This window comes from Diadema antillarum, unplaced genomic scaffold, assembly GCF_040938485.1.
Source record: "Diadema antillarum isolate AM-2024a unplaced genomic scaffold, OU_Dant_1.0 seq00000368_RagTag, whole genome shotgun sequence".
NCBI classification, from domain to species: Eukaryota; Metazoa; Echinodermata; class Echinoidea; order Diadematoida; family Diadematidae; genus Diadema; species Diadema antillarum.
This window is the reverse complement of record NW_027271369.1, coordinates 4,187,512-4,214,948: the sequence shown is the minus strand read 5'-3', so window position 1 is coordinate 4,214,948 and position 27,437 is coordinate 4,187,512. Positions and strand designations below refer to the sequence as shown.

The 27,437-nt window shown below is 38.7% G+C and overlaps 2 protein-coding genes across 2 annotated transcripts in view; both read right to left on the bottom strand.

The window, feature by feature from the left end:
* Positions 1-460: 460 nt before the first annotated feature.
* Positions 461-14,679, bottom strand: LOC139731381 (protein FAM114A2-like). The gene is made up of 12 exons (XM_071642270.1): positions 14,551-14,679; positions 12,254-12,861; positions 10,750-10,887; positions 9,518-9,660; positions 8,922-9,053; positions 8,132-8,237; positions 6,192-6,356; positions 5,396-5,484; positions 4,229-4,333; positions 3,348-3,487; positions 1,377-1,506; positions 461-836 (listed from the first exon to the last, which is right to left on the bottom strand). Exons 2-12 carry the CDS (start codon positions 12,843-12,845, stop codon positions 735-737), a joined length of 1,842 nt encoding a protein of 613 aa, XP_071498371.1. The 5' UTR covers positions 12,846-12,861; positions 14,551-14,679; the 3' UTR covers positions 461-734.
* Positions 14,680-21,115: 6,436 nt separating this feature from the next.
* The window catches only part of LOC139731310 (uncharacterized), a 34,330-nt gene continuing 28,008 nt past the window's right edge, over positions 21,116-27,437 (bottom strand). The window contains exons 21-23 of the mRNA XM_071642199.1: positions 26,625-26,946; positions 23,816-24,004; positions 21,116-22,820 (exon numbers count right to left, since the gene is read on the bottom strand). Coding sequence (XP_071498300.1) covers positions 22,459-22,820; positions 23,816-24,004; positions 26,625-26,946 — 873 coding nt within the window. The 3' untranslated portion in view covers positions 21,116-22,458. The remainder of the gene's footprint in view (positions 22,821-23,815; positions 24,005-26,624; positions 26,947-27,437) is intronic.

Below are 27,437 nucleotides of genomic sequence, written 5' to 3'. Positions count from 1 at the left end.
GCATATGGTAATCACTTTCATTTTTCAAAGAAAAGAATTGAATATGCCTATACATACATAATACACATCATTGTCTACTGTAAAGCTTTTTTTTTTTCCAGAAGGGTTGTCTGGAATTATGTGTTTACATGGTGTGTTTGAGTAGGTGTGTCTGGCTATTTTACTTTTCGATCATTTTTCTAGCTTTTTTTTTTTTTTTTGGGGGGGGGGGGGGTGGGGGAGAGTTCCACAGGGAAAATAATTCATATTTATAAATTCATATCAATGTAGTGCAACAGGTTTGGAAAAGTGCATCAATGACACATACTGAGTCAATTATGACATCACCTTTGAAGCATTTAAGATATCTGGAGCTGACAAAAACTGAGCATTGGCTGAGAACCCAAGGTTAACTGGTTCAACTCAGCTCATGTGGCTCACTGTGAAACATATACTTCATATAGGTATTCTTGTACTACTCTACCAGTCCATGTACATTGTTACGATGAACTTGACAGATCCACTCTGTCTGTAAAGTTCCAAAACCAAATGTGAATGTCCATCAGTATTGACATTGTTTTCATCATAACCAGCACTTTTTTTTCTCCATCAGTTTTTCTGATTTTGACGCAATCTGTCTGGAATCCCATCACAAGGCGTGTACATGTACGTCCAAAGACAGGGTCACTGGCCAAATGTCATTAGCGATGCCGATGTTCAAGAATTGTCGACGCGGATGAGGTGAGGAGGGGTTGCTATGACGACGCCTCTTCGCTTCTCCTCCTGACGGCAATATCCTGTAGGACTGGAAGCAAAAGCTGGAATGCGTCCTGGATGTAGGATGTGCTGTTGGAAGCCTATAGCCAGAAAGCGATCACACACATTTTGTTGGCACTTTGTGGACATGCAAAGCACTCTTCATTTCAATGATCTCTTTGGAGATAAGCATTTAGATCTAGCAAGATTTTCTTTACTTCCCAGTCTTTGCAACTTACAGTATAATATGGTAATTGGCGTGGTTCAATACAAGGCAAAGAACAAACAAACAAACTTGGAATTCATAAATTTAGCTATTTTCTCTGAAGTTACTAACTTTCTGGTACCAAAACTGTAGTGAGGAATCAACTGAACATGTATAAAACATAAAATACTGATATTTTCATGAGCAAAGAGATTATGTGTTAGCTCTGGATGTCTCATGATTTTTACAATTAGGCACTTCAATTACTTTTTTTTTTCTTATATAGTATACTGACTGCTTCTCTGGACAAACACAGTAACTGCTTGATTACACAAATTCACTATTGTTACTGCTACAGTGTAGTGCATTGACAGCTATAATTCAGTATAATGATTGCATCAGAAGATGTGGACTGGTCAAGGTATGAGATGCTGACCTCGAGGTAAATGTTTGTGATGATGGTGTTGACCTCCTCTGGCCGCTGCGACTGGTCCCCCATGGAGCTCAGCATCTCGCAGAAGCGGGTCGCAATGGAGCTGACCTCTGCCGACAGAATACTGGCCAATCTGATTGGAGGAGGGAGGAGAGGGGAAGTGTATGGCATGGTTCCAACTTGGTATCATTGGGCAAATTGCACAGATGCTTGTACCCTCGCTAAAGTGAAGCTTGTTACCATAGTTATTTCAATCACAGCTACATGTAAAGGAAGACATCTTGTTGATAACTATACATAGACAGCTTCTTCACTAATTTGAAAAAAAAAATCTAAATTTGTCTTGCAGTATATGGAGTAACCAGTCAGACTGCAGCACGTATGCTAATGAGCCGATCCGGCAAGATTTATTCAGCACTCTCGTTGACGATCTTTGCGTTCGAAAGGTGTCTTGTACATGCGAGATTTTGCGAGAGTTTGACAGGGCTATGATTTTCACAGTGTAGCGACTTGTACATACATTCATCATGGCTACAAGTCACCTTAAGTTGTTCTCCAGACTTTGATCTTTATTTTGATACCAAATTTGCGTATAACATCGGTTCTTATCATGACGATATAATCAGTTGAAATTGCGTAAATTTTACCTGCTTTTCACAGAAGATTTTGTCGTCTAAAGTTTGTTTTTGGTTCCTGACCAGATTAAGAAACTGTTGTTTCTGATTTTGGCTTTTTCGTATAGAGGAAACTTAGATGCTCATCATATATTGGAGTCAAGGAGATGCAAGCATGATTTATACTAGTTTTTCCGTTTTGAAATGTCTGTAAAATTCACTCCTAAGCCGGAAGTATGCTCCACACAAAGTGTACAGTGGCGCGAAAGAGTGTAATTTCGGCGACTGGCGCGCGCTGTACCAAGCTTCTAGCTTCTAGCTTCTGTCCGAAGCACAGAACTACACACGTGCCTGTATGCAAGCATGCGCTATGCACGCACGTGGCATGAAACCGTAGCAGCGAAATGATGTAATGCAAGCTGAATGCAAGCGCTGTCCAATGAGAGAGCTTACTCTTGAGATTGCACGGTTTCAAGCTGACCAGCACTGACATCGATGCATATTTTACTGGTTCCTGACCGGATTAAGCAACAAATTGTCAAGATATTTACATGGATACAAAGATTAAGAGATGGACTACCAAATACTGCATTTTCATTGAGACGCAAGGTGAATTTGGTATTCTTTTGATGTCTTGAACGTGTAGTACACGAATTACTTTTTTCATCATTTTTCAAGCTCAAATTACGCTATGATATTTTTCATTTACAATAATTTGAGTAACATGAGACGATAGCTTGCATATTTTCCTTGAATTTGATACCAAATTTGTGAATATAAGGTGTATTTTTGTTGCCGAAAGCCCAAGGACAAAATCCCCATCCGCAGCTCATTACGTATGCAAGCCTCGAGCGGGCTTGCATACGAGTTGAATAGATACGAGCGAATTATCGGGTGCTGCGGTCTGACTGTAACGTCATGGTTATTTCTCTCTTGAACCATGCCACCATAACTTTAGCTGCCAAGCTGACCTGGAAAGTGTAGAAGACTGTGAGATCTGACCATTTCCACTTAAATCATAGACATTAACCTCATACACTACATGGTTTCTAATTTGGACTGTGTCAGGTCCTCCCTTCTTAGCTGAAATTATCTAACCATGTGACAAGCAGCTAGCAAGATCTCTCTGTACTATGTTACAAAATAACTTTGCAGATTGCTTAATTACCAAAAGAGGATTTGCAACACCATTCCAATGAAGCTTTACACTCACAACATGCATTATCACTTTATCCTAGTTCCAACATTTTTAGTGAACAAATCATGACTTTAATACCTAATCTGGTGGAATTGCCAATCTAGGCAACACTAAAAAAGGCAGGGCAGTAAATTTGGACAACTTGACAAACTTCCTGCTTACTTTGAAAGTGTGGTGGCACGTTCCACTGGTCCCTTGGACTGGTCCTGGTCTAGCAGCATGAGTTCTGCCACTTTGTGGAACTGTTCTATAGTCCTGGCCGTCAGCTCTGCCAGGACCTGCATAGCCTTGGCATGAACATCCTGACAAAGAAACAGAGCAGAGTTCAACATTAGTGGTGGTCCGGTGGCCCGGTGGCCCGGTGCCACTAAAAATTGGTGTCAGGCCACCAAATTTATCTGTCGGTGGCCCGACTAGGCAACTAAGATTCAAACTGGATTGTTACTTTTGCTTTAATTTTCATGCCACTACATATCTTTTGGGGGCCTTTAAAATTTTACATTTACAGATTTCAGTGGCCCGAACGGGCTACCAGACAAAAAAGTTAGTGTTAACCCTAAACAGAGAGTCATCGAATGATGAGTATGAGGAAGAGAGAACTGTGAGACTCCTATATTGTATGTTTTCTGTCACTCTCACAACAACGTTTACAAAGATTGGTTATTTAATTAAACAGAGTATAGACAACAAGTTTACCCACAAACACTGACGCTAATCCAAAGTATCACAGAAAATTATGACACAAAACTAGCATTTTCTATCAAGGTGAGTTTGAGAGGAAATCCTCCTTTGAAAATGGCAGGACTCAAATGAAATAAGTTGATTCAACTAGGAAACAAAGATCAATCATCCCGAATGTGTCTAAAAGTTTACAGAATTTTCCATTCCATTATTTTTCACACTTCTCAACTCAACAAGTACAATTATCTAAATGTCTTGAGGACTGCAGCCAAAGATTTTAAAGAGGAGGAAAAGGAAAAGGATAAAGAGGAGAAATGAGAAATTAATTTTTGAGTGGGATGTATGACAAAAAGTTATCACACCTGAATCTGAAGCTTGGAGTCTTCCCCTCCGTCTCCTCCGGAGGACTCTGGGGCATCTTTCTCAACTTTGTGCGTCGACAACCATTCCTTAGCCTCCTTCTGAACCTGTGTGGGGTGTAATGAACAATACAAAAATATTAGATAACATCCACGGAAAAGAAAAATATTCCAGCATACTGACTTACTTGGACTTGATAGATAAAAGAGACGCTTGCACACTTTGATTCAACAGACTGCTATGACAAGTTACAGGTAGCAGCTGCATAATATGCTCTCCATTTCGTATACACTTAAGGCAGAGCAGAGCAACTTTATAAAGATGTTCCCTTTGTATTGCATCTTATGGTTCTGTTCCACATACTAGATAGATTGTACTGGTTAGTTTACTGGTCACTTCTCACTACTTCCAGGGATGCTAACATTGTAGACAGTATTGCAGTATTCTCAGGGCTGGAAAGGTGTATTTTTTTAATGGAAGAACAATGTTCTACTTTTCCTGCAGTAGACATGTGAATTAATACAATTTGGGAAAAACAGTATTTTCCACGAATCTGCAGTATTCTTGGCAAAAGGAAGAAGGAGAAGAAAAAAAAAAGAACCCAGTAAAAAATTCTTGCAAAAAAGGTAACAGTTGGTATCTCTGCACTACACTCTTGCCCAGGGACTTCTCAAATCTGAAATTTACAATGCATGATGTGAGGTAGTTTCTATAAGGAAAGTTGTCAGGATGCACTTCTTTTAGAAAAAGATGGAAGGGTTTGTCATTTTCATGTTATGAAAAGTATGGGAAAAATGTTTGACACCATTATACAAATAATGATTACCGTAGTCCCACCCATGCAAACCTGCGTGTGTAGGCCTTTCAATTGAGGCACTGCAAAAATTCTAATGGATAAATCTTATTTTGAGTATTGAGACAAATGATATGAGCTTTCTATAAGCCCTAAAGTTCATGGTCATCTTAGCAACCTAAGCTTTGGTAAAATGAATGATCACATACTGTCATTCTTATAAAACCAGCTTTTGTGTAATAATCAACATAATCCCGTAAAGGAACAGTATGATTTGATTTTGGCAACTTGCTGCTAGTATTGCGCCTGGTCGTGAATTACAAAAACTATGAGAATGATCCATTACACCAACCAACCTTTGCACTCTCAAACTCACCCGCTGCAATTTGTCAGGAGTGGCAGCAATGCTGAGACTAAAGAGGAGCTCAGTGACAACATTCACGAAGTCTTGATCATTGGTGGCGTCTGCAACAATGCAACAATCGAAATGGATCACTTTCAAAAAAACCAAGAAATCTGTAAGTGAATTTAAGCGTAACTGCCTAAACGTACTAAAATAAGATCGACTGATGAACAATTTGAGCTCGAAAAAGACAACAATTGAGAGAGAGTCATTTACAAATCAGACACAATGTCATCTGGGTATCATAATGAGACCTGTCTTTACTTGCTGGTATGTGTCTTGTACCCTCACTTGAGTAAGTTCTTCATGTTTTTGTGTAAGAAACTTCACTGAACAGCACACATGATGTTGTAAATGCCTGACCCACATAAGTTATATCTGAGAACGATCATGTAGCGTTATGAATGACTTCAATTCTGACGTGCCATTGATTACAGCTGTTTGCACCATTCATCCGAAACAACAAAGAATATGGAGCTTCATTGTCATATTATCAGTTACTTTGGTTTCATCACCTTGTTTTAATAACAACTTTCTCTTTAGGCATTGTTTGGTTTTCAACTACAGCAGTATCAGGTTGCTAAAACAGCAAACACAACAGAAAACTTACCCAATGCCGGCAACTTTACAAACATAGAATTAATGGTAAGTCATGCATTTATTTATTTATTTTTTAATGTTTACCTGGTAAATTTTCATTTCCAAATTCAAAGACCAAACTTTAAATGAGGCATCGAGCAAAGGTGGGAAAAGAACAAAGAATTCACACCTTCCTCAACTGTGTCAACATCCTCAAGCTGGAAGGCATCCCTGACCTCCAGCAGCTCGGTCTTGACTTCATCCAGGGTATCCTCTGTAACCATGGCAACAGCCGACTGCACCTTGGTCTCGCTCTGGTTGGAGAGCATCTCCAGGGCTTCAAGATGGGCAAGACCTTTCACAGCAAAGAGAGATCAGTTCAGTTCAGTTCAGGTAAGTTTGATTTCATTTCTGCTCTTTCCATTAAAATCGTACATTAATTCACAGTACATGTTTCAAACTAAATCAAACTGTTTCAAATTGTTTCAAAATCTACAAAATAAATGTCACAGTAAAATGATAACGCGTATCCGGGCAATTACCCCCCGGCTAAATACTGGTTAGTGGTAAGCTTAGAGTAACGATTAGGGTTAGGGTTAGGGTTAGGGTTAGGGTTAGGAGCTTGAGTTAGGGATAGGATTAGGTTCAGGATTAGGGCCAGGGGAAGGGTGCGGGGTAATTGCCCAGGGGGTAATTGCCCTAGACCCTGATAACGATAAATCTTTGACATACTTTGAACAAATTCAATGAAATCAAAGCTTGGGGATCAAAGGATATAATCTTCTCTCATATGAAGATGTTTTCACTTGATACAGGGCAAAGAGTAAAATCTTTTATTCATGACTCCTTTATCATCACAAAAACGGTCATAGGATCATGAATAAGCTCCATAGAATTTCAGCACTTTGTAGCTGAACATATTTGTCACAACTCGGAACCAAAGACACACTGGAGATTTTTTGCCATTCATATGCACAAACTGAATTTCAGTCTTTGTCATACAAAACAAATTCTATGAAATTGAATAGAACTAAATTCAATAGGATTGATCAATAGTTAAAGCAACTCTCTCTCGAAAGAAAAAAGAAAAAACTAGATATATCGCTACGGCTACTGATATGCCTCCGCCATAATGCATGGTTCTCCTAATAGGTCTATAGTACAATGTCTTGACAATGTGTGATGACAGTTTCACACAATTGGCAAAATATTAAAATGACAGGTTTGACACAAATGTGCTGAATGTTCACTTTCCTAGAACTAGGTTCAATTGGATGAATGATTAAAATGTCAGAGTGCAGGTATTTGGGGAACTGATGATTTTTACTTGACATTTGACCCTTTTATAAGTTTATGCATTGAGTAATTTTCAAGGTATTGAGAAAAAGTATAATTTCAGTATTAAATGCGAAAATAGCATTATCTAAACCTGGCCTTTGACCTTTGACCTCACAGTTCCAAAGAGAATCACTGTTAGGTTGAACATGCATAAATATGTAAGTTTCATGATGATACCTTGAGCTACTTTCGAGATATGGAGGAAAAAGTGCAATTTAGCACTTTCACTTGACCTTTACCTTTTGACCTTTGACCTTTTGGCAAGAAACTTCCCCAAAAATATATATTGGGTAATACATGCCATACATCAAGTTAAAGAAAAAAAAAATTCAGGCATATTGCATTTTAAGGAAAGTAGTGATATTTTGAGGAGTTGATCTTGACCTTTGACCCCCTGACCTTTGACCCATGACCCCCAACTTCCCTAGATAATCACTGCCCATCGGTACAAGCATATATACTAAGTTCCATGAAGATACCTTGAACCATTTGCGAGATATGGAGAAAAACATGAAATTTCATTTTTTTTCCACAAAATAACCTGTGACCTTTGACCTTTGACCCTGTGACCCTAAAATCCACACAAAGTATTATCCCCCAAGGATATATCCTAATACCAAGTTTGATGTAAAACCACCACACGGTTCTTGAGATATCGACAAAAACAAAACGGGACGTACGGACGTACGGACGGACGGACGGACGGACGGACGACCCGAAAACATAATGCCTCCGGCCACTTCGTTGCGGAGGCATAAAAAAGAAAGCAAAGAGAAGCAATTGAAGTACTACCTTGAAATTGGTCAAAGAGGAGACCAAAGTTGAACTTCTGCAAGTCTTCTTCTTCTTGCCTTCGCTTTGCTTCAGCCTCGGCCTCCTCCTTGGCTTGCCGTAAGACCTGACCAGGGATGATATTGAAGTTTGTTGAAAAAATCGGAAATTAAAATTTTCAGGTGATTTTGATATATGGAAAAAGCAAAATGTGTGTAGATTTGAGAAAAAAAAAATCTAAAATCAGATCTAAATCTACAGAATATCATGCCTGCTGACAAGAATATCAGCAGGTGCTGTAGCTTACAAAACAACTTGGGGGGAGGGTCACCAGATGAATCCCTTTAATTTGTTATCTTTTTTTTTTAAATAAAAGAAATTAAAAGGGAAAAATTAAAGGGGCACATTCGAGGGTATTTACATTAGTGTAACATGCACGAGGCACAGCTGAGTACATGTGGCTCAACTTTGTGAATACCCGAGAGTGAGCTGCATCTCCACCTAAGCACCAAAAACTTAAACCTGTGCATTATTTGTTTTATAAAATGCTTCTCTGGGTATCAGTCAGCCACGTGCAGAACTTGCTCAAAGGCCAAGATGTCCAAAGAAATGTTCCAGACACACTAAACATGAACTTGAAAATTGTTTACAGCAAGTGATTGAGCGGGCTTGTAACTGATTGAGTGCGCACTGCTGAAGTATGCAATTGTGATGTCAGTGAGCTTGATTACAGATAAAAAGGTTCATGTTCCATAATAGGAATAATGTTACAACAGTAACAACAATAACAATTGCAAAGCACAATGCTTACTTCTGACAGGTTGACCTTCTCTGACCTAGGAACAATCAAGGCCCGCTTCTTCTCCAGTCGAGGGTCACCTTCCTGCAGGATGTCCATTGTCTTTCGTCCAATCATCTCCAATGCATCCAGGCCCCCTGTCACCTGTTGGTTGTCAAGGCAACATAGTGAGAAAGGATTTTTTCTTTTTGTTTTTACACAACATGAGTGAACTATTGTGTTTTGGTATGAGTGACATGACATTTCACTAAGAAAATTATGCTTTATGAATCTTTTGTGGCAAAAGGAGAAAAAATTGTCGGAAGTTTGCATTCTTTCACGCAATCTAATCAAAACGCGCAAAAAAGCATAAAATTGTACATATGAACATGTTCATCTGAATAGGGCATCATATCAGTGCACATCTTATGATCGATTTTAAGATGTGCGAAAATCATATTTACAGAAGTCACTTTTGTGGTGATATTCATACCGTATGCATGAAATTATACCAATTTTTAAACATCACTTAGCATCATACAAGGAATGGTATAAGCTCTCTATATCAAATGGTCAAAATCAAACACACAAGAAATACAATCTGTGTGAATCACACTGATGGCACATACTGTTTTCTCCATGACGTTGGTGAAGGCTGAAGCGCCAAATGAAAAGAGCCCACCGATCCCAGCTCCTTCTCTCTGCTCTTCACCGGTCTCTTCCTTGCCCCCAGATTCCCCCTCCTCTGCTCCACCAGATGCCTTGTCTGCTGCTGTGTCAATGGAACAAATAAGAAGGTCTTATATCAAAGGTTTCTTGGTAAAAGACAAATATAAATCAAAAGAAAATAGGAAACAAAACAAAAAATTGAAATGGAAACATACAGTGGTTACTTCTGTAATCATGGAGACTCGCTGACTTCTGGACAAATTCCATGTTAACCCGTTCAGGACGAGTCCTGAGTATACTCGGGCAGGGGTCTATGGGAAATGCATGTTGTACATAGCAAAATCAGTCCGTCCTCAATGGGTTAAGATGTCTCATTCACACAAATTGCCAAGGCGTCTTCTCATGGACCTGCCGGTACCGCAGTTCTTCATACTATATGGATACAGTACACACTGCCTTCAATAATTGCTTGGTTGGCATTTCTTGGCAAGCTTTATGGAAATCCCTTCATGTGTTTCCCAATTTATCAAAGAACCATACATGTGCCTGGAATAAAACTATGGATAAGGTTTGGAATAAGGCTATTTTTAAATACCAGCATTGGCAGAGGAATGGATGCAGGAAATTCAACTTTGGATCTTTTAAAAGTATTGTCACGGCAAAGTCGTGCGTGTCTGTACACTTAATTTTTGGATTTCTGTTGGTATAAAAGTGCTGGCTTTACACAAATTGACAAAAAATAAACAAACAAACAAAACAAAACAACCTCTCATGATGCTACTGATCCAATTTTCTGTATCCGATTACTATCATTATGCCCTACAATGTAAATGCACCTCATCTTGTCTCATACTGTGAAAGTGGATATTTTTGCAAGACTATTTTTTCGCACTTGGCCGAGTTAGAAGAGTTTCGCCTTTTTTCGAGTTTCGCGGAATCAAGACATCAAGTACTGGAACATATGGCATGCAAAAATATTCGCGGGCTTTTATTTTCGTATTAGTTTCTGGTTGCGCAAAATGCGTGAAGATTTCAACACCGCGAAAATTTCCACTTTTACAGTATACTCTGGATTGTTTACTCTCGAGCGTTAGTACACATTACAGACAGATGACTGCTGGCCAATCATAGCTCTCCATTGCACATTGATATCTGTTAGTTAGTTAGTTAGTTAGTTATCTGCTAGTCTTACCTCCAGACTGAGTTGGTTCTTTGGTGTCAGCAGCTTGCTCCTTCTCTTTCTCCTTCTTTGCAATCTCTCTCAGCTCCTCTGGTTTGGGAACACCAAGCGTTGACTCAACATTCTCGAGCACAGATGTCAAGCCTTTTCCTGATAGAAGTAATATTAACAAAAAAAAAACGTACATCAAGAGTAGATCTCCAAACGCACACAATGTACGCAATGTACTTCTCCAAACGCAACAAACACCTAAAAGATAGATAAAACAAGGAAAAGTAGAAATTACGCGGTGCGTAATATATGTCCCCGCCGGAAGTAGCATTTTGTAGCAAAGTGTACAATACAAGTCAAAAATCAAGGTCAAAGGTCAAAGAAGTCAAGGTCAAAATTCTGTGTACAAAGTTTTGAAGCCCTCACCTGCTGCCATCACATAAAGCAAATGGAATCGAAATCGGGTTAGAAATGGCGAAGGAGTAGCATTTTGTAGCCATTGTACAATATAGGTCAAAAATCAAGGTCAAAGGTCAAAGAAGTCAAAGGTGAAAATTCTGTGTAGAAGTTTTGAAGCCCTCACCTAGTGCCATCTCATAAAGCAAACGGAATCGAAATCGGGTTAGAAATGGCGAAGGAGTAGCATTTTGTAGCAAAATGTACAATAAAGGTAAAAAAATCAAGGTCAAAGGTCAAAGAAGTCAAAGGTCAAAATTCTGTGTAGAAGTTTTGAAGCCCTTAACTAGTGCCATCACATAAAGCAAACGGAATCGAAATCGGGTTAGAAATGGCGAAGGAGTAGCATTTTGTAGCAAAATGTACAATATAGGTCAAAGGTCAAGGTCAAAGGTCACAACTGAAATTCTGTGTAGAAGTTTCAAAGCTCCCACATAGTGCTATCATATAAAGCAAACAGAATCAAAATTGGCTCATAAATGACAGAGAAGTAGCAAATTGAAGATTTTGATCACACACGGACGCACACACGGACACACGGACACACGGACGGACACACACACGGACACACACACACGTACGGAGCCCGTTTCATAGTCCCCTGCTCGAACTCGTTCGGCGGGGACAATAAATGGCAATGAAATTATGATAAAGTTTGTGTGTCCCTTTTGCAACCCTGAAAATTACATTCATTTCATAAGCTGGTACATGCATATTACAAAGCTAGGTAATTTTATCAGAAAAATAAACTGGATACTTTTTTATGATGTAGAGGGGAAAACAATAACTTCAGATTTCCAGCAAATTCATTCAGACCCTGTAAGAATTTCTACCATTATTCTTGGTAAAAAAAAAAAAAAGGAGCACATTCTTGAGTGAACTGGGTTTAGTTTTTAATTTCTTTTCAAAAAAATTTGAAGTTTATTACCATACGATTTCATGCACAATGTTTGGAGACATTATTCTTCAACCATGCAAAATAATGTGACATTTGCAATTCCCAAGGGATACACAATGATACACAATCTTCATAAATGATATTAAACAGAAGGAAAGTTCTCACACTCACCAACATTGTCAGAAACTTTGGTGACTGTGGCCGCAGCAGAGGAGAGAATGGAGGAACCCCAGCCACCCCAGCCCCACCCGCCGGACCCCGCCCCTGCCGTGACGTGCTGCGGCGTGCCGCCGGACATCGCATCACTCCTGACATCCCCCGCTGCACCTCGGTCCCTGATTTCTTCGGCCACTGGCTCCTCCTGCCTCTTCTGCTTTTCCTCCTCCTCCTTCACCGCTTCATCGGTTTCCGCTCCAGTCTTTGATTCTCCATCTTTTGCGTCTGATGCATCTGGACTTGACATCGACGCGGAATGCTCAGATTCTTTCTTGCCTCCCTCATCCCTGCCTTCGCTTCCAATTTCCACTTGAGCCTTGCTGTCTTTGATTTGTTCTTTTGATGTCTCCTCCTGTTTAGTCCTACCAGCAGCACCACCAGATCTCTGTGTGTCTTGTTCTTTCACATCATCTGCAGCAGGACCAGCGGACGTTGCTCCCTGGGGGGCATCGCTCTTTTCACTTGATTCTGTAGCTTCTCCTTTCTGCACATCTTCGTCACCTTCATCTGCACTCTCAAATGACACCTCACTGTCAGTGTCTTCCATGATGAAAGTGCTCAGCCTGAAAACAAGCCATATGAAGAAAACTTAATTACACACCTCTTCAAATGACACTAATTCAAACCATTCACATGCATCACAGTTAAAAAAAAATTAAACCTTCAATTTCAAGGAATCTTGTACCATACCAAAAAGAGCTCTGGCCTTGATAAGTTTCAAATTCAGTCTTTGACACATTTTCAAGATGTTGGTCATTTTAAAAAAGACAAACACACACAATATAAATGATAAATGATATCAGGGTGTCTCACCTCCCTGATGATATCTCTTTGATTATCCTATTCCCATTCAAAGTGTAATAGCAGGGAGACGTAAATAATGGTATTCATGTACATTGAATATCGAGGAAATTTTCATTTAAAAAAAGTTTTGCATTTCTTAGAGGTAGAACACAGTCAGTGGTAGTACAAGGTTAGGTTCTTACTCCAAGCTATTGAAGTGCTCTCCGCGGTACCTCAGGGCACCGTGCTGGGCCCTCTACTTTTCCTTATGTATATCAATGAACTACCAGATGGTTTGGAATCCAATGTCAGCCTATTGGCGGATGACTGTGTGGTGTATTGGCCTATCAAAACCCTATCAGATTGTATCTCAAACTCTTGGAGAGATGGTCCTCCCGCTGGCTTATGTCCTTTAAACCAGACAAATGTAGCGTGATCTGGTTCTCTAGATGTAAGACTAAAATTGAGCGCACATACAAGCTCTGCCGTCAAGACCTCCAACCAGTCCACCAGCGTAAGTACCTTGGAGTTACTCTGTCATCCGACATGAAGTGGAATACTCACGTGGACAACGCAGTATCCAAAGCTAATGGTATGATTGGTTTTCTACGCCGCAATCTGGAATCAGCCCCTCCTAAAGTGAAAATCCAGGCATTCAAAAGTCTTGTCCGTCCCCATATTGAATATTGCATTTCAGTATGGGACCCACACACCAAGAACAATATACAGAAAATTGAAGCTGTTCAAAAGCGAGCTGCACGGTTCATCCTGAATAATTCTAAACGTGAAAGCTCTGTCACATCCCTCCAACTTCCACCCCTCCAACATGGAAGATTCATCAACAGGCAGGTCATGATGCATAAGATGATCCACAACAATGTAGATCTCCCTATTAGCATACAGACCCTTTGGAATTCAAGAAACGAGACCCCTCTGTACGTCTGTGACTACAACAAGAAGATCTCACCTGCTCTCCTTTCAGGTTCCTTTTAGCAAGACCAACTGCTTTCAACAGTCTTTTTCCCCCAAATTTTCCAAAGATTGGAACTCCATCCCCCACTCATTAATTTCCATCAAGGATTCAATGGCATTCAAACAAGAGCTAAAGAGCACACAGCTCGATTAGATAGATACCGTTCCCTAACAAATGTTGAGTCTCAGAGTGATGTTCCAGATGGAGCTTTTCAACCCTGAAACGCGTTAACCGTGAAACCCGGGGCGATCCTTAAAACTCGTATGTTGCTTTTGCTGTGTTGCTGTTCTAATATGACTCCTTTGTAATTGTAAATGTAGTCTCAAAGAACCTAGTCTAGTAGAACGAAATTCACTTCACTTCACGTCGATAGAGCGTGAAGACGCGAACGGCAACGAGTGGGACTATAATAGCAGCTGTTCATTCATTTTAACAGTCACGAACACCGATCAAATCTACGAATAATTACAAAAGGGGGAGACTCATGGGTACTTACTCGAGTTTAGAGGACGACAAAATCTTTCACTTGCAGAAATTCAAGCTAATGGACTACTGGTAATTCTTTCTCGAATGCGCTGCCGTATTGCAATTGCAGGAGCCCATTGACGTTTGAGTTTTTGTGAGTCGTGTTCGCTGATGTGTTTACGTACACGTCATTCATTCACTAGTGAGAGATATATGCTAGATGGATCCAGAGCTGCGGAGAGAGGTAAAAGTACATAAACACTCACCCACCTACACATCCACATCATACACACACATTCACCTTATCACACAAATATACATTCACACACATACAAGGGCACATTTACACTTGCAAAAATTTCTCACGAGGTGACAACTCTTTGTACTGCGGGCTGTAGAGAATTACACAGACATGTTCATTCATTGTTTTACTTATCAATATATTTTTCTTCTTCTTTGTGAAACAAAAATATCATGAACAGTGTTCAAAGAAATATGAATACTCAAACTCATCTTGAAACAAAGTGAAATAGCAAAAAGTGAAAGACGAAGACTAAAAGTGTATAAATTGCTAAAGAATGAAAGTCCAATTCTAAATATAATCTCTATAAACTACTGGAAAGAATGAAATTAATCGGTCTATAAACTTACATACGACTATCGCCTATGAAATGTCAAAAATCACAATAATCTTTGATGGAAATCAGGCCAACAACAAAAATGCACATTGAAAAGACCCTGTTTGGATATCACATCCCTCTTGCAATATACTGACATACAAGTTGCCAACAGACCTAGCCTCCATGTCACATGGATGCCGGCAGCAGCGTCCAATCCTAGGATCCCAGAGCAACAGCAAACCAGCTCTGACACACTGGTGTCTAACTATGGGACATACTTTCTAACTATCTTTTTTTTTTAACCTTTCTTTTTAGGGTTTTCACACACGACAAACTTGAATTAGCATTGAAATCTTCCTTAATAGCAAACTTGCAGTGCTTTTACGGAAAGAGTCCTGAATAAACCCTAAATCACTGCAATATTATCTGTAGCTGAGAAAAGATTTTACATCCCTATAGGAAAGACAAACATACCGGTAATTGACAGACTCGGTCACATCTTATACACTTTTCATGTATCCTCAGGGGTCAATGCAATTTCAAATCCGTGTCAAAGTTGACTTTGATGAATGAGTAAGATCAAATAAAGAGAATGATTGATGTTTCTTGAAGTTGGACCTAAAATAATTTCATCAATTTCATATCAAATTGCAACGACATGTGCCGATTACCCAAGAAGATAGCTGTCGACTCAAAACTCTCTTATTGGTTCATGCACAAAATAAAAATGTTTCTGCTGATAATTCAACATCTGTAAAACTCCCCCCTAAGAGTCCTCATTGCTAGAACACTGCAACTTATACATTTAAAAATATATATATACAAGGGTAGAACATTTTTCTTTTTATTTCAGAGAAAGTAAATTTGGTAATGGTATGTTGTGAAGGTCAAAATGAGATTGGACACATGACATCATAGCATTTATTTTCCTGTGTGATTGCTACTAATGCCACTGTTTCACAGGTGCATGAGAAAGCTTACAATTCCATTACTTTCTTTCATTATGTGTTTCCATGACACTTGCATCATTCTCTTTGTCTGATTTACTCTATTCATTAAATCTGACTCAAATGGTGTGGAATTACGCCTTAAAAACATGACAGTATCTAAAAAAAAAAAATCCATAATCCATACTTCATTGAATTATCCAACACACTCATGTAATCAACAGACACGGTATTATTTTACTTCAAAACAGGTCGATACTTTTGCATGGAAAACACCCTGCAGTCATGACTATGAAATGAAATACTACTATTGCTTTGAAATAAGATATATATAAATACAAAAAGGTTTTAAAAAATATGTACAAAACTAAATTGCTAAACAACGCTCTTGCACAAATATTGTCATTCATATTAAATGGTTGGCACATGACTCCAATCCTTCATACAAAACTTAACTCCCAGGCAATTGTTCATCTAGAAAACCAAAATAAAACCTAACTGCCATGATATAGACAGAACACAGACCGTTCATTAAAAGATTATTGGAACTCAGTAACCAAGAGCATTTTTCAATACTATTCTCTTTGTCAATAAGGAACAAGGTCTATATTGGGCTGAAGTCCTTTTTCATCTGACCTTTTCTCATGCACAAAGTATCGTCTTTTTTGTTGTTGTTTTTTTCCAAGTACAAATAAAGGTCACTTACTTTCTTTGGTATATGACTTTTTATAATATTCTCTGTACATTTCATGTGCATAATGAAGATGTTCACTGCACAGCAGTGATCTATTACATTTTATGAACTCAGATGAAAGTGTTCTTCACTCAATGCACTCTAAGACTTTAAATCATTAAAAACTAATATATGTAGCAATATTATAAAACATGTTCATACACAAAGGTAATGTATAATACGGGCTGAGCATTGACACTTAATCCTACTCTTATCTTGCCTAACAAAAATCATCATTATTCAAACTCTGTCTAATATTCTATTGGCTAGCCCCACAACAGATAGTATGGGGTGAAACAGTTGCTCAACTAAAAAATATATGCAGTGACTACTTTTGAGCTATTGATAAAGTGAAAGCATTATTTCTTGCTTGACAGATGTGTATTTTATCTTCTTCTTCCTTTTTTTTTTTTAACTGAGGTCTATCTCAAAATAATCTGTGATGGACTAAAACTGAGGTTTGGAAGAAGTTCCATCAATTTGAGAAGATGTTACATACATAGAATTATTGCTCAAGTTGTCTCATGGCACAATCTGGAAATACATTTCCTTCTTTCTAAACTTGCTCAAAAGTTGTATGAACAGCACAACCTGTACAAATATGGCTATAAAATATGAATCTAAAAATGTTTTGTCTGAACAAAACTCTAAAAAATGCATGCCGCTTAAAAATGGTGGTAAAATTATAAATAGTCCAAAATGTGAAAATCTAATTCTCAAATACTTCATGGAGCTCAATAGTTGTAAAATAAATTCCTATACAAAATAAATGAGGCTATGTCAATGAAGCCTTAGTAGACTTAATTACATATGAGTCCTACATTTCAGAATAGTATGAGTATTCTTTATCCTACAATTGAATGGAAGCTCGACTTAATACATTTTTTTTTCTTTGGGTCATACTATATGATAAAGTAAACTATTAGTTGATATGCTACTAAAAAAAAAACAGCAACATAAAACTGTTTTTTGTTGTTAATCTAAAGGCATAGGGAAAAAAGTTCAATGTCAATGCTTAGAAAGCAGAAGTTGTATCATTTCGTTGTGTGCCTGGAAGAACGACACTAACCCACGCGAGGAGTATATCAATATACGCACCTCATGTACGTTTGTGGTGTTCTTCTGGGCAACTGAAGATTTAGGGAAAGCAGACCAAAGCAAGAAGCCTCACGTCAAATCAAGACAACTTTCTTAATTCTCTCAAACTTAAACTTTTTCAAATATTATTTTCTGTTATGAGTGCTTTGTCTCAAAATTATGCATATCATCCCCTCTTTGAGATGGATCTTTCCAGAATCTCTTTCTACGACAAGAAATAAACAACAACATTAAACTCATTCATATCTTTCTTTCTTTTTTTGCAAAATTGTATCAGACATATCAAAAATACTCCTATAATCATATCAAATACATCTTTTTCATATTTGTTTGAACTTTTCAAACAACTTTGCTTCACTTTCACAGCAACTCATATCTGCCCCTTTTTCTTACACTTTTGGAGGACATTCTCTAACAAAAGGCATTTGGTCTTAAAATCATATACCTGGGTATAGTCCCCTCTTTGGAATAGATCTCTCCAGGACTTCTTCCATGACAAGAATTACAAAACCAAAAACTCATTTTTGGGCAAAAGTGCCACAGAGATATCAAAAATACTTTTATATGTAATCTCACAACAAACATCTTTATCATTCTTTTTCTTCCTTTAAATCTTTAACATCTGTTCACTCTTACAGCAATTCATATCTTCCCCCTCTCTGCAATATTTCTGGAAGAAATTGTGAAACTGAATTTCAGAGACACTTCTCTGGCATGTTGAATTCTATTCAGAAATTAAATCTACAGAAAATGCAACATTTTCCTCATGCAAATTACAGGTCATTCACCCATTCTGATAAATAAGCTGTGATTAATCAATTTCATCTATTCCACTTCTGATGAAAATAAGCAAAATCAATACAGAGCAGTTGTTTCCTTTTGACAGTAGCTCTAAAATAGTAAATGTGATGGTCCCATAGACTGAAATAACTTTGAACTATGTCCACAGAATCCTTTGTGAATCCACACCATGCGCCTTCAATCATACTTCTTAATACACATGCCAACAACATGAGGCCCTATCAGGCACACTCTTCCTCTCCCTTTAATGCCGATAAATCAACCCACCGTTTGTAGAGGATGTGCTTAAATCACGACACTAGCATTCAGCCTCTAAATATGAGAGTATTACACAAGCATACAGGATATTCTTCTGATTGAATTCAAGAGGAAAATGCTCAATACTAATGAATTGCATGCAGTAAATCTACTGGTCACAAAACCAGGCACGACTCAGAAAGTTCCAATACAGTGTTGTTCTATCATGTTGACCATACAAAGAAAAATAAACAAGAGCAATAATAGCAAATAACATATAATAGAAATGATGTTAATCATGGATCTTTTGTGTAAGGCACATTTATCCTCTATCTCCCCCAACCCCCCCCCCCCCCAAAAAAAAAAAATATATATATATATATATATATCACCACCACTCACTCCTACTTTTTAGTACCAAAATGTGACTGATTCTTCTATACTACTTAAAGAGCAGTACTTTATCAGAATATAGTAGTTTGGCAAACAGCAAAACAATGACTTCAGATATTACAGCTTTTGGAAGAGTTCAGAAAGTCAATAGAAAAGAAAAATGCTGCCACCTTATCTGACACATAGCAACTTTTTACATCATCTGATCCAAGGTTTCACTGAACCGAAATCTAGCAAATGTCACACAGACCTTGTACATTCTACACATGCTGACTTTGCACACACACAAAATGAAGCACCATAAATGACACACAAAAAAAAACAACAACCCATAGTAAAGAGAAGCTTTTTAGCTTTCAAACATCAGAGTCAACATAAACAGCTGCTATGCACATTTGGCAAAATATTCACCCACATTCAACCCTTCCCGTTAACACAAGAAATGCAGAGAAATATGTTTTTCTTGCAAAGATTATATACATGGCAACATATTATGATAAACCAAGTTGAAATACACACCTCCGATGGAGATCAATTCATATGGCTTTACATAAAGAGAGATGCAAGATATTACACACAAACACCACATTCACACTTCACAATACTTCAAAACACACATATATTTCAATCCTAAACTAATTCATACACCGTCAATCATCAAGTACTTACACCATTGAATATTTAACCACATGCGATAAAGTACTTGGGCTAGTAAAGCAAATATACAGCGAGTCAGTATCTTTTATGCACGTTTGGCCGAGTTACCTACCAACACAACATACCGGGTACTCAATACATACAATCTTTACATCATTCTTACAGATACAGACAACTGCATATGTAAGATATCAAATCACTTTACTTCTACTTCTACAAAGTTCTATGATACACCTATATATCTAATTTGTCATAAATTTAGATGTCCTTACGTGTTACAAATAAGACAACCAACCTCTTCTGAGAGAGTAATGGTAATATACCACTAGAATAGAACTTCAATTGTAGTAATGTTGTGTCAAACACCAGGTACAGCTACAGACACAAATAACAATGGAATAACTGCCATCCCCCCCCCCCCAAAAAAAAAAAAAAGAAAAGAAAGAAAATCAAGAGAGACTGTTCTACGAATGAAACATTGTTCTGGCATGTAAACCCTGCTGGTACAGGTTTAAACAACATTTTGCTGCAAAGTTGGATAACTCTTCAAATACTTTGCTAACATTCACTGCAGATATGACACACAGTTTTGAGGGTATTTGATGAGAAAATAGTATTACCGTAGCAATCTGTTTTTGTTTGTTTCTAAATAATCCTCATTCGCCAAGAAAATTTCTTCTTTACTAGCTACCTTTCTACAAAAGACAACAAGCTTCACAGAGTTGGTTTACCTTGCAAAACATCTTCCTTGACCCATACAAAAACAAGCTACAAAAAACAAACAAACAAACTCAAGACTCATCTTACAGCCATAGGAAGTTTCTTTCATCCAACAGGATACATGGCAAGGGTAAAAAGAGTATTGCAAACAATATTTCTGGCAAACTTATGAGGCATAACACAAGAGGAAGTTATGTTTCACATCTGAACCATCCCTAGCACTATGGTAAGTTCACTGAGTGATACTTACGGGGTAACAAAACAAGATAACTGATACTAAGCAAATATTGAACCTCAATTTGATTGTCTCAACACATTAATATATAGTGAGATATATGAAGATTTCGAACTTTTACTTTTTGAACTTGAATGTACACTCAATCCCTTCTATTTACATCTTCGCCACTCTCAAGCACATATGAAAGTATTATAAAAAAACATAATGACTCCGGCAACACTTCGTGGCGGAGGCATAAAAAAGCACCAAGAAAACAAACAATACTATACAGCATTCTTGAAAAGCTGAAAGATCAAAATTAACTTATTTGACACTTCTCGTAAGAAACATTGAAGGTAAGGGACAGTGCTTGGATGAAGAAAAATTAAGCATATACACATACAGTGAGGACAATACACCCACACACAGCTATTTTGCAATCTGTCAACTGAATATTCTAAATCAGAAACATCAACAACTAGCACCAGAAATTTATTTCATTTTCGAGTTAAATCTTCAGTAATATATCACCTGTCCAAACCATTAATGCCATAGATTGGGGTTTAACACCATATCTGCTTGAATCTCATGTCCAAGTAAGAGAATTTCACTTTTCACAAGCTCTTGATACAAAGCTGTGAACAGCAAGGAAGGTTTGTGAGGACAATAATGTGCTTAAGACCATTCCTATTCACCAATTCAAATCAAATTACATTGATCACAACTCTATAAAGTGGTACATATGTCGGCTCTGAAGACACAATAATAGGCACATAAGTTGCTGAAAACCACTTGTTATATGAAAATGGTTTGAGACCATTTTCTGACCACAATCATATTGTAAATACAGAACTCTCTTGTCTTTGTATACTAGGGCTATCAACACTCACACACATACAATCTACCAACACATTTTATAAAGGAGTAATACCTTCTGTAGTTGCCATAGAAAACATTTATGTTTTGCCTTTTTCAGCTGCAATTTGGTATCTTTCAATACCATAAGTAGGTCAAATATAGTGATTAATACAATGTTCATGCAAGCTGGAATCACCAGCAACACACAAATCCTGCTGCTGATTAAGTAGACACATCTATTCAGTAATTCTACCATAACATCAAGAAGTGATCACATGAATTCTTTTTCTATTTACTTTACCTGTCATAAAACCAAAGATTTACACAGGAACATCATTTACTTGCATACGATCACGTAACAAGGAACTGGTTCACAATTATGCTACACAACTGAACATTCTATAATCCTACACATGACTACAAACACAAGCTCCATACATACAACATTCTACAAACCATTAGTATACAAGCACTAGATGATAGACAGACTGGCAGCACAAAAACACGTAAACTGTTAACCTCTTCGACACATCACAAAGGACAAACTGCAGAGCAAGCTCAACACACACAGGTACATGGAGTAAACACTACTGCATAGCACCGAAAGAAATATCTGAAACAACTACAGCAGTCAAGTTTTAAGTAAGCCTTCCAGCTACTAACCACTACTGGTGTATGGCACCTGGGTCGGGCTTGAGCTCAAAACGCCACTGTCTTGGCTGCTGCAACTACTGTTGCTGACAATGGAGGTGCTGTGTGTGCCATATTGCACACCACTTGATGGTGTTGCAACCACACTCCCACTGTTTGATGGTGTCATATATCCTTGTGGCTGATGATGTTGCTGCTGCTGCTGCTGTTGCTGACATGCTGCCTGTGACGTCATGTGGGCATGAGCGACTGGAGCACCGGAGTAGGTAGAATGGGGCACACTGGCTTGGACTTTGCCTCCTGGGTACCCCAGTGACCCAGCCAGCTGTTGTTGGTACATGTACACATTTGGGTTTGGAGCAGGCGACACTATAAAATGAAGTTTTAAAAAAAGAAAAGAAGCAGCAGACAATTACAAGTTTACACCTACTTTTTTCAGAAGCTAACTCTTCATGTGTCAAGCACTTTAATCATTAAACTTGCCGAGCTTTTTCATAAGCATTTAGTAATCTATCCAAACTTGACCTACTGGTAGTTATAACGTTAGGAAGCCTACTCAGGTGTAGTAATGTGCCTCAGACCAACAGAAAGGTCACGATGACACAATAGGGGATTAGAGGGATTAGGCAGGGCTCGACACTAACGGTGGCCCGGTGGCCCGGGGCCACCAAAAACGCACGTCGGGCCACCAAAATTACAGAAATAAAGAATTTGGTGGCCTGATCGGGCCACCATAAAAGGTCGGATGTTTGCCTTTGGGCCACTAAAAATAAAAGTTAGTGTGGAGCCCTGGATAAGGTAATCTCTAATTGACAGTTTCTAGACATCAGTGCCAATTGGAGAAGACAGCACTCCAACACGTTTGTAAACTGACAAACACAGCCAAGAAAAACATTATCTCTGGTTCTCTACACACAGCATCGTATGAAACAATGCTAATGAATTTGATAATGTATCAGTATGATGCTATAAACTACATTATACATGACGGCAAACTTCAATGAACACTGCCAAACCTTTAACCAAATGACATCACATCACACTATACTTTCATGTACTGTATACGCCACATATTTTGCGAGGTTTTCATTTTTGTGAATTTCGTGAGTCAGGTGCTATTCGCGAAATTAAAGACACACGAAAATATTGACTCTGATCCCAATATGAATGTGACATACACGTATACATTTCTCCGTTCAGTACAGGACTCCATGATCACTAATTTAAGCACTCGCTAAATCGTCGCCGAGTCCTGCTTCACAAAAATTTAGACTCGCTATGAAATATATGGCGTATACAGTACTCTGCGTTGCTCTACCAATGTCATCAATGAAGTACTCTGGACTGGTAGAAAAGTTCTTCACCTGGAAAGGAGACAGGATGAGGCATGCCTTGGTGGTAAGTCATAGGCACGTATGTATCACCAGCAGGCCCCGCGTGGATGGGCAAGCTGTAGGTGGGGTTTGTAGAAGGTGGCATGCCGGCGGGATTCAGGGAGACAGGCTCTGCAGACATGTAGCCAGGTGTGACTGAGTTTCGGCCAGATCCAGAACCTGGGGTTGTGAGTGACATCCAGGTATAACCGAGCTTTATGACAGTAAATCTTGACACTTTGACATGATTGCCATATAATTATAAAAATTTGCTCTGCTCCAACCTTTTGAATCACACAGAAAAAAGGGGTCCCAGGGGGCTTGATGGTCACGTGAGTTTCTAGAGTAGCATCATCATTGCTGCAGTGATACAATAGTTAAGTGCCTCTTTATATACCCCATGAGCAACCATTATTCCTAATTTTTTTTCCCCACAATCTATGACGTATATGTACTATTCGTGGACAGAGAGAAGACGTTGTCTGAAATTTACCATGTCTAGCTCTCAAGAATTCTGTCCCGAGGTCCACATGGGGACCATGTGTACCCTGTGAACAACATTTCATACCTATCCTACTGAAGGTTGATTCCTACTTAAAGGGAAGCAGTCCTGAGATTATCACTGTACTGATAATTAAGAAGAGTAAAAAATATAACCTTTCACCAATTTATACGCGTGGACATCAAAAATTGTCTCCGTACGCGATTTTTAAAAAATAATTCCTGCAAGCGATCGTGTAGAGCTTGCCAAAAGGTGCAACGTCATTGATGCCCTACTCTCAAGTTGACAGCCGTGCCTCAGAAAACCAATTTAAGTGTTCAAAATGATCATATCTGATTTTTTCGTAAAATGTGACAATATGTGGTTTTATTATTTCAAACAAAATATTTCAAGCTTATTTATATATACAATTAATATGAAAATAAATAGTAAACATGTATTTATAGATCACTAGGGATGACGAGCAGAACACCGCTGGAAAGAGTTGTGCATCGATTACGTATGACTCTCCGCCAAGACTTGCTCATTTGCAGAGTCACAATTTTTTAACCGAAATGTACGAGCTTATTTGGTGATTTGAAAGTTTGTTTTTGATGAAAGTAGTTCATTGGAGGTACCAACAACAACATATTTTTTTAAATTTCGTGAGGACTGCATCCCTTTAACTCTGATCATGCACTGTCGAGAACAACTTGAATCCTTCACAAGGAAAAGTAGAAATTACGCCGTGCGTAATATATGTCCCCGCCGGAAGTAGCATTTTGTAGCAAAATGTACAATACAGGTCAAAAATCAAGGTCAAAGGTCAAAAAAGTCAAAGGTCAAAATTCTGTGTAGAAGTTTTGAAGCCCTCACCTAGTGCCATCACATAAAGCAAACGGAATCGAAATCGGGTTAGAAATGGCGAAGGAGTAGCATTTTGTAGCCATGCAATGTACAATATAGGTCAAAAATCAAGGTCAAAGGTCAAAGAAGTCAAAGGTCAAAATTCTGTGTAGAAGTTTTGAAGCCCTCACCTAGTGCCATCACATAAAGCCAACAGAATCGAAATTGGGTTAGAAATGGCGAAGGAGTAGCATTTTATAGCAAAATGTACAATACAGGTCAAAAAATCAAGGTCAAAGGTCAACGAAGTCAAAGGTCAAAATTCTGTGTAGAAGTTTTGAAGCCCTCAACTAGTGCCACCACATAAAGCAAATGGAATCGAAATCGGGTTAGAAATGGCGAAGGAGTAGCATTTTGTAGCAAAATGTACAATATAGGTCAAAGGTCAAGGTCAAAGGTCACAACTGAAATTCTGTGTAGAAGTTTCAAAGCTCCCATGTAGTGCTCTCATATAAAGCAAACAGAATCAAAATCGGCTCATAAATGACAGAGAAGTAGCAAATTGAACATTTTGATCACACACAGACGCACACACGGACACACGGACGGACACACGGACACACACACGTACGGAGCCCGTTTCATAGTCCCCTGCTCGAACTCGTTCGGCGGGGACAATAAATATATGCAGGGAAAATGTCAATTAAATTCAAGCCCTTCACGAACATGTCATCCCCGACCCTATCACCAGCTCAGTCAGGTCAGCACTGTCACTGTCGTGAACAAACTTACATATTTTACTTCTACAAGTTAATATAATAAGACTGAACTATACTTTTGGATCTAGAAAGAGATTGGAATTGACACAGCTTGGATGCTTAAGGGCCTACTCTTGGGCCTCCACTGTGCCAATCCTACCATATGAAAAATCTTTAAATATCCCTAGCCACTTAGAATGATTTGGATACAATGTGAAGACGGGCTTTCCAGAATATGAACGTGTGATAGAAGTTTCACAGATGATGGACAACAGGTGAAATGGCACTAATAGCTCACAACAGCCTGTGGCTCAGGTGATCTTTAACCCGTTGAGGACGGACTTATTTTGCTACAACACACATTTCCCATAGACACCTGCCCGAGTACACTCGGGACTCGTCCTCAACGGGTCAAGTGTCATCATATGAGAGATTATTGGATTGTATGGATGTTGTGCCTGCATCACCGAGTTCTACTAGATTTCAGATATTGATATCAAGACGTAACAAACAAAGCTCATTAGCAGGCACTTTGATGTAACATTCTTCGATTCCTATCTTGCTATTTTGGAAATTTCGCAGACACTGGGAGAATAAAGGATGTTACCACTCAGACAAACTATGAAACATCTATGCCTGCTAATTGCAAAAGGTTAAAAAAAAAATTAGAAGCCTACTTTATGAACTCAATATCATGCATGGAAATGAAACTGACCATTGTAGGCAATCTGTCCATCACTGGGATCACTATCCTCTTGACCGTTGGCTGCTGGACTGGGCAAGGCCACTGCCCCTTCTGGCATATCATAGGGACTCTTCATCATGGCCTGCGCAGGCATGCCCATGCCATTGTGCTGGGGAATCCCTGGGCTGTAGCCGCCAACAAGCCCGGGGTGCTGCTGGGGATGGTGCTGCTGATGTTGCTGCTGTTGCTGTTGCGGGTGCATTTGGTGGTGGTGCTGCATGGGCCCAGCCGCTGCCTGATAGTGGTAGCAGTGCTGCTGTATGTGCTGCAGCAGGCACAATCTTCGATGATACTGGTAGCAAAGTTGGAGACAAGACGACATGCCATGAGCACACAATAGCAATAAAGTCCCAGTTGGTTGCAAGACAAGTCATATCTTAAATATACATAAAGAAAGCAACTCACACATAAATTTGACAGAAGTTCTTGTTAGACATTCAAGGTACCACAGGTTAAAAACCACTATGAGATTGAGAAGCCCCACTATCTTTCTATTCAGTTTTCTCTCGGATTTTCTGGAAGAAACATTCATTCTCTTCTACCCCCCCCCCCCCCATTATCTTTTTTCTGCTTGGCACTAATTTCATCAAAGGAATAACCTTGCCTTCGCTTTTTTCTCATCTACCTCCTTCTCCACTGACTATAGTATATTCTCTATAAAGACAACTACCATTTATGGTGCGCCCATAAGCCAGCCAATCAAGATACAAAATTTGAGCCTTGCTCCATACATGAGCGTGTGAGCATGGTTTTTTTGTGGTTTTTTTTTTTTTTTTTCATACA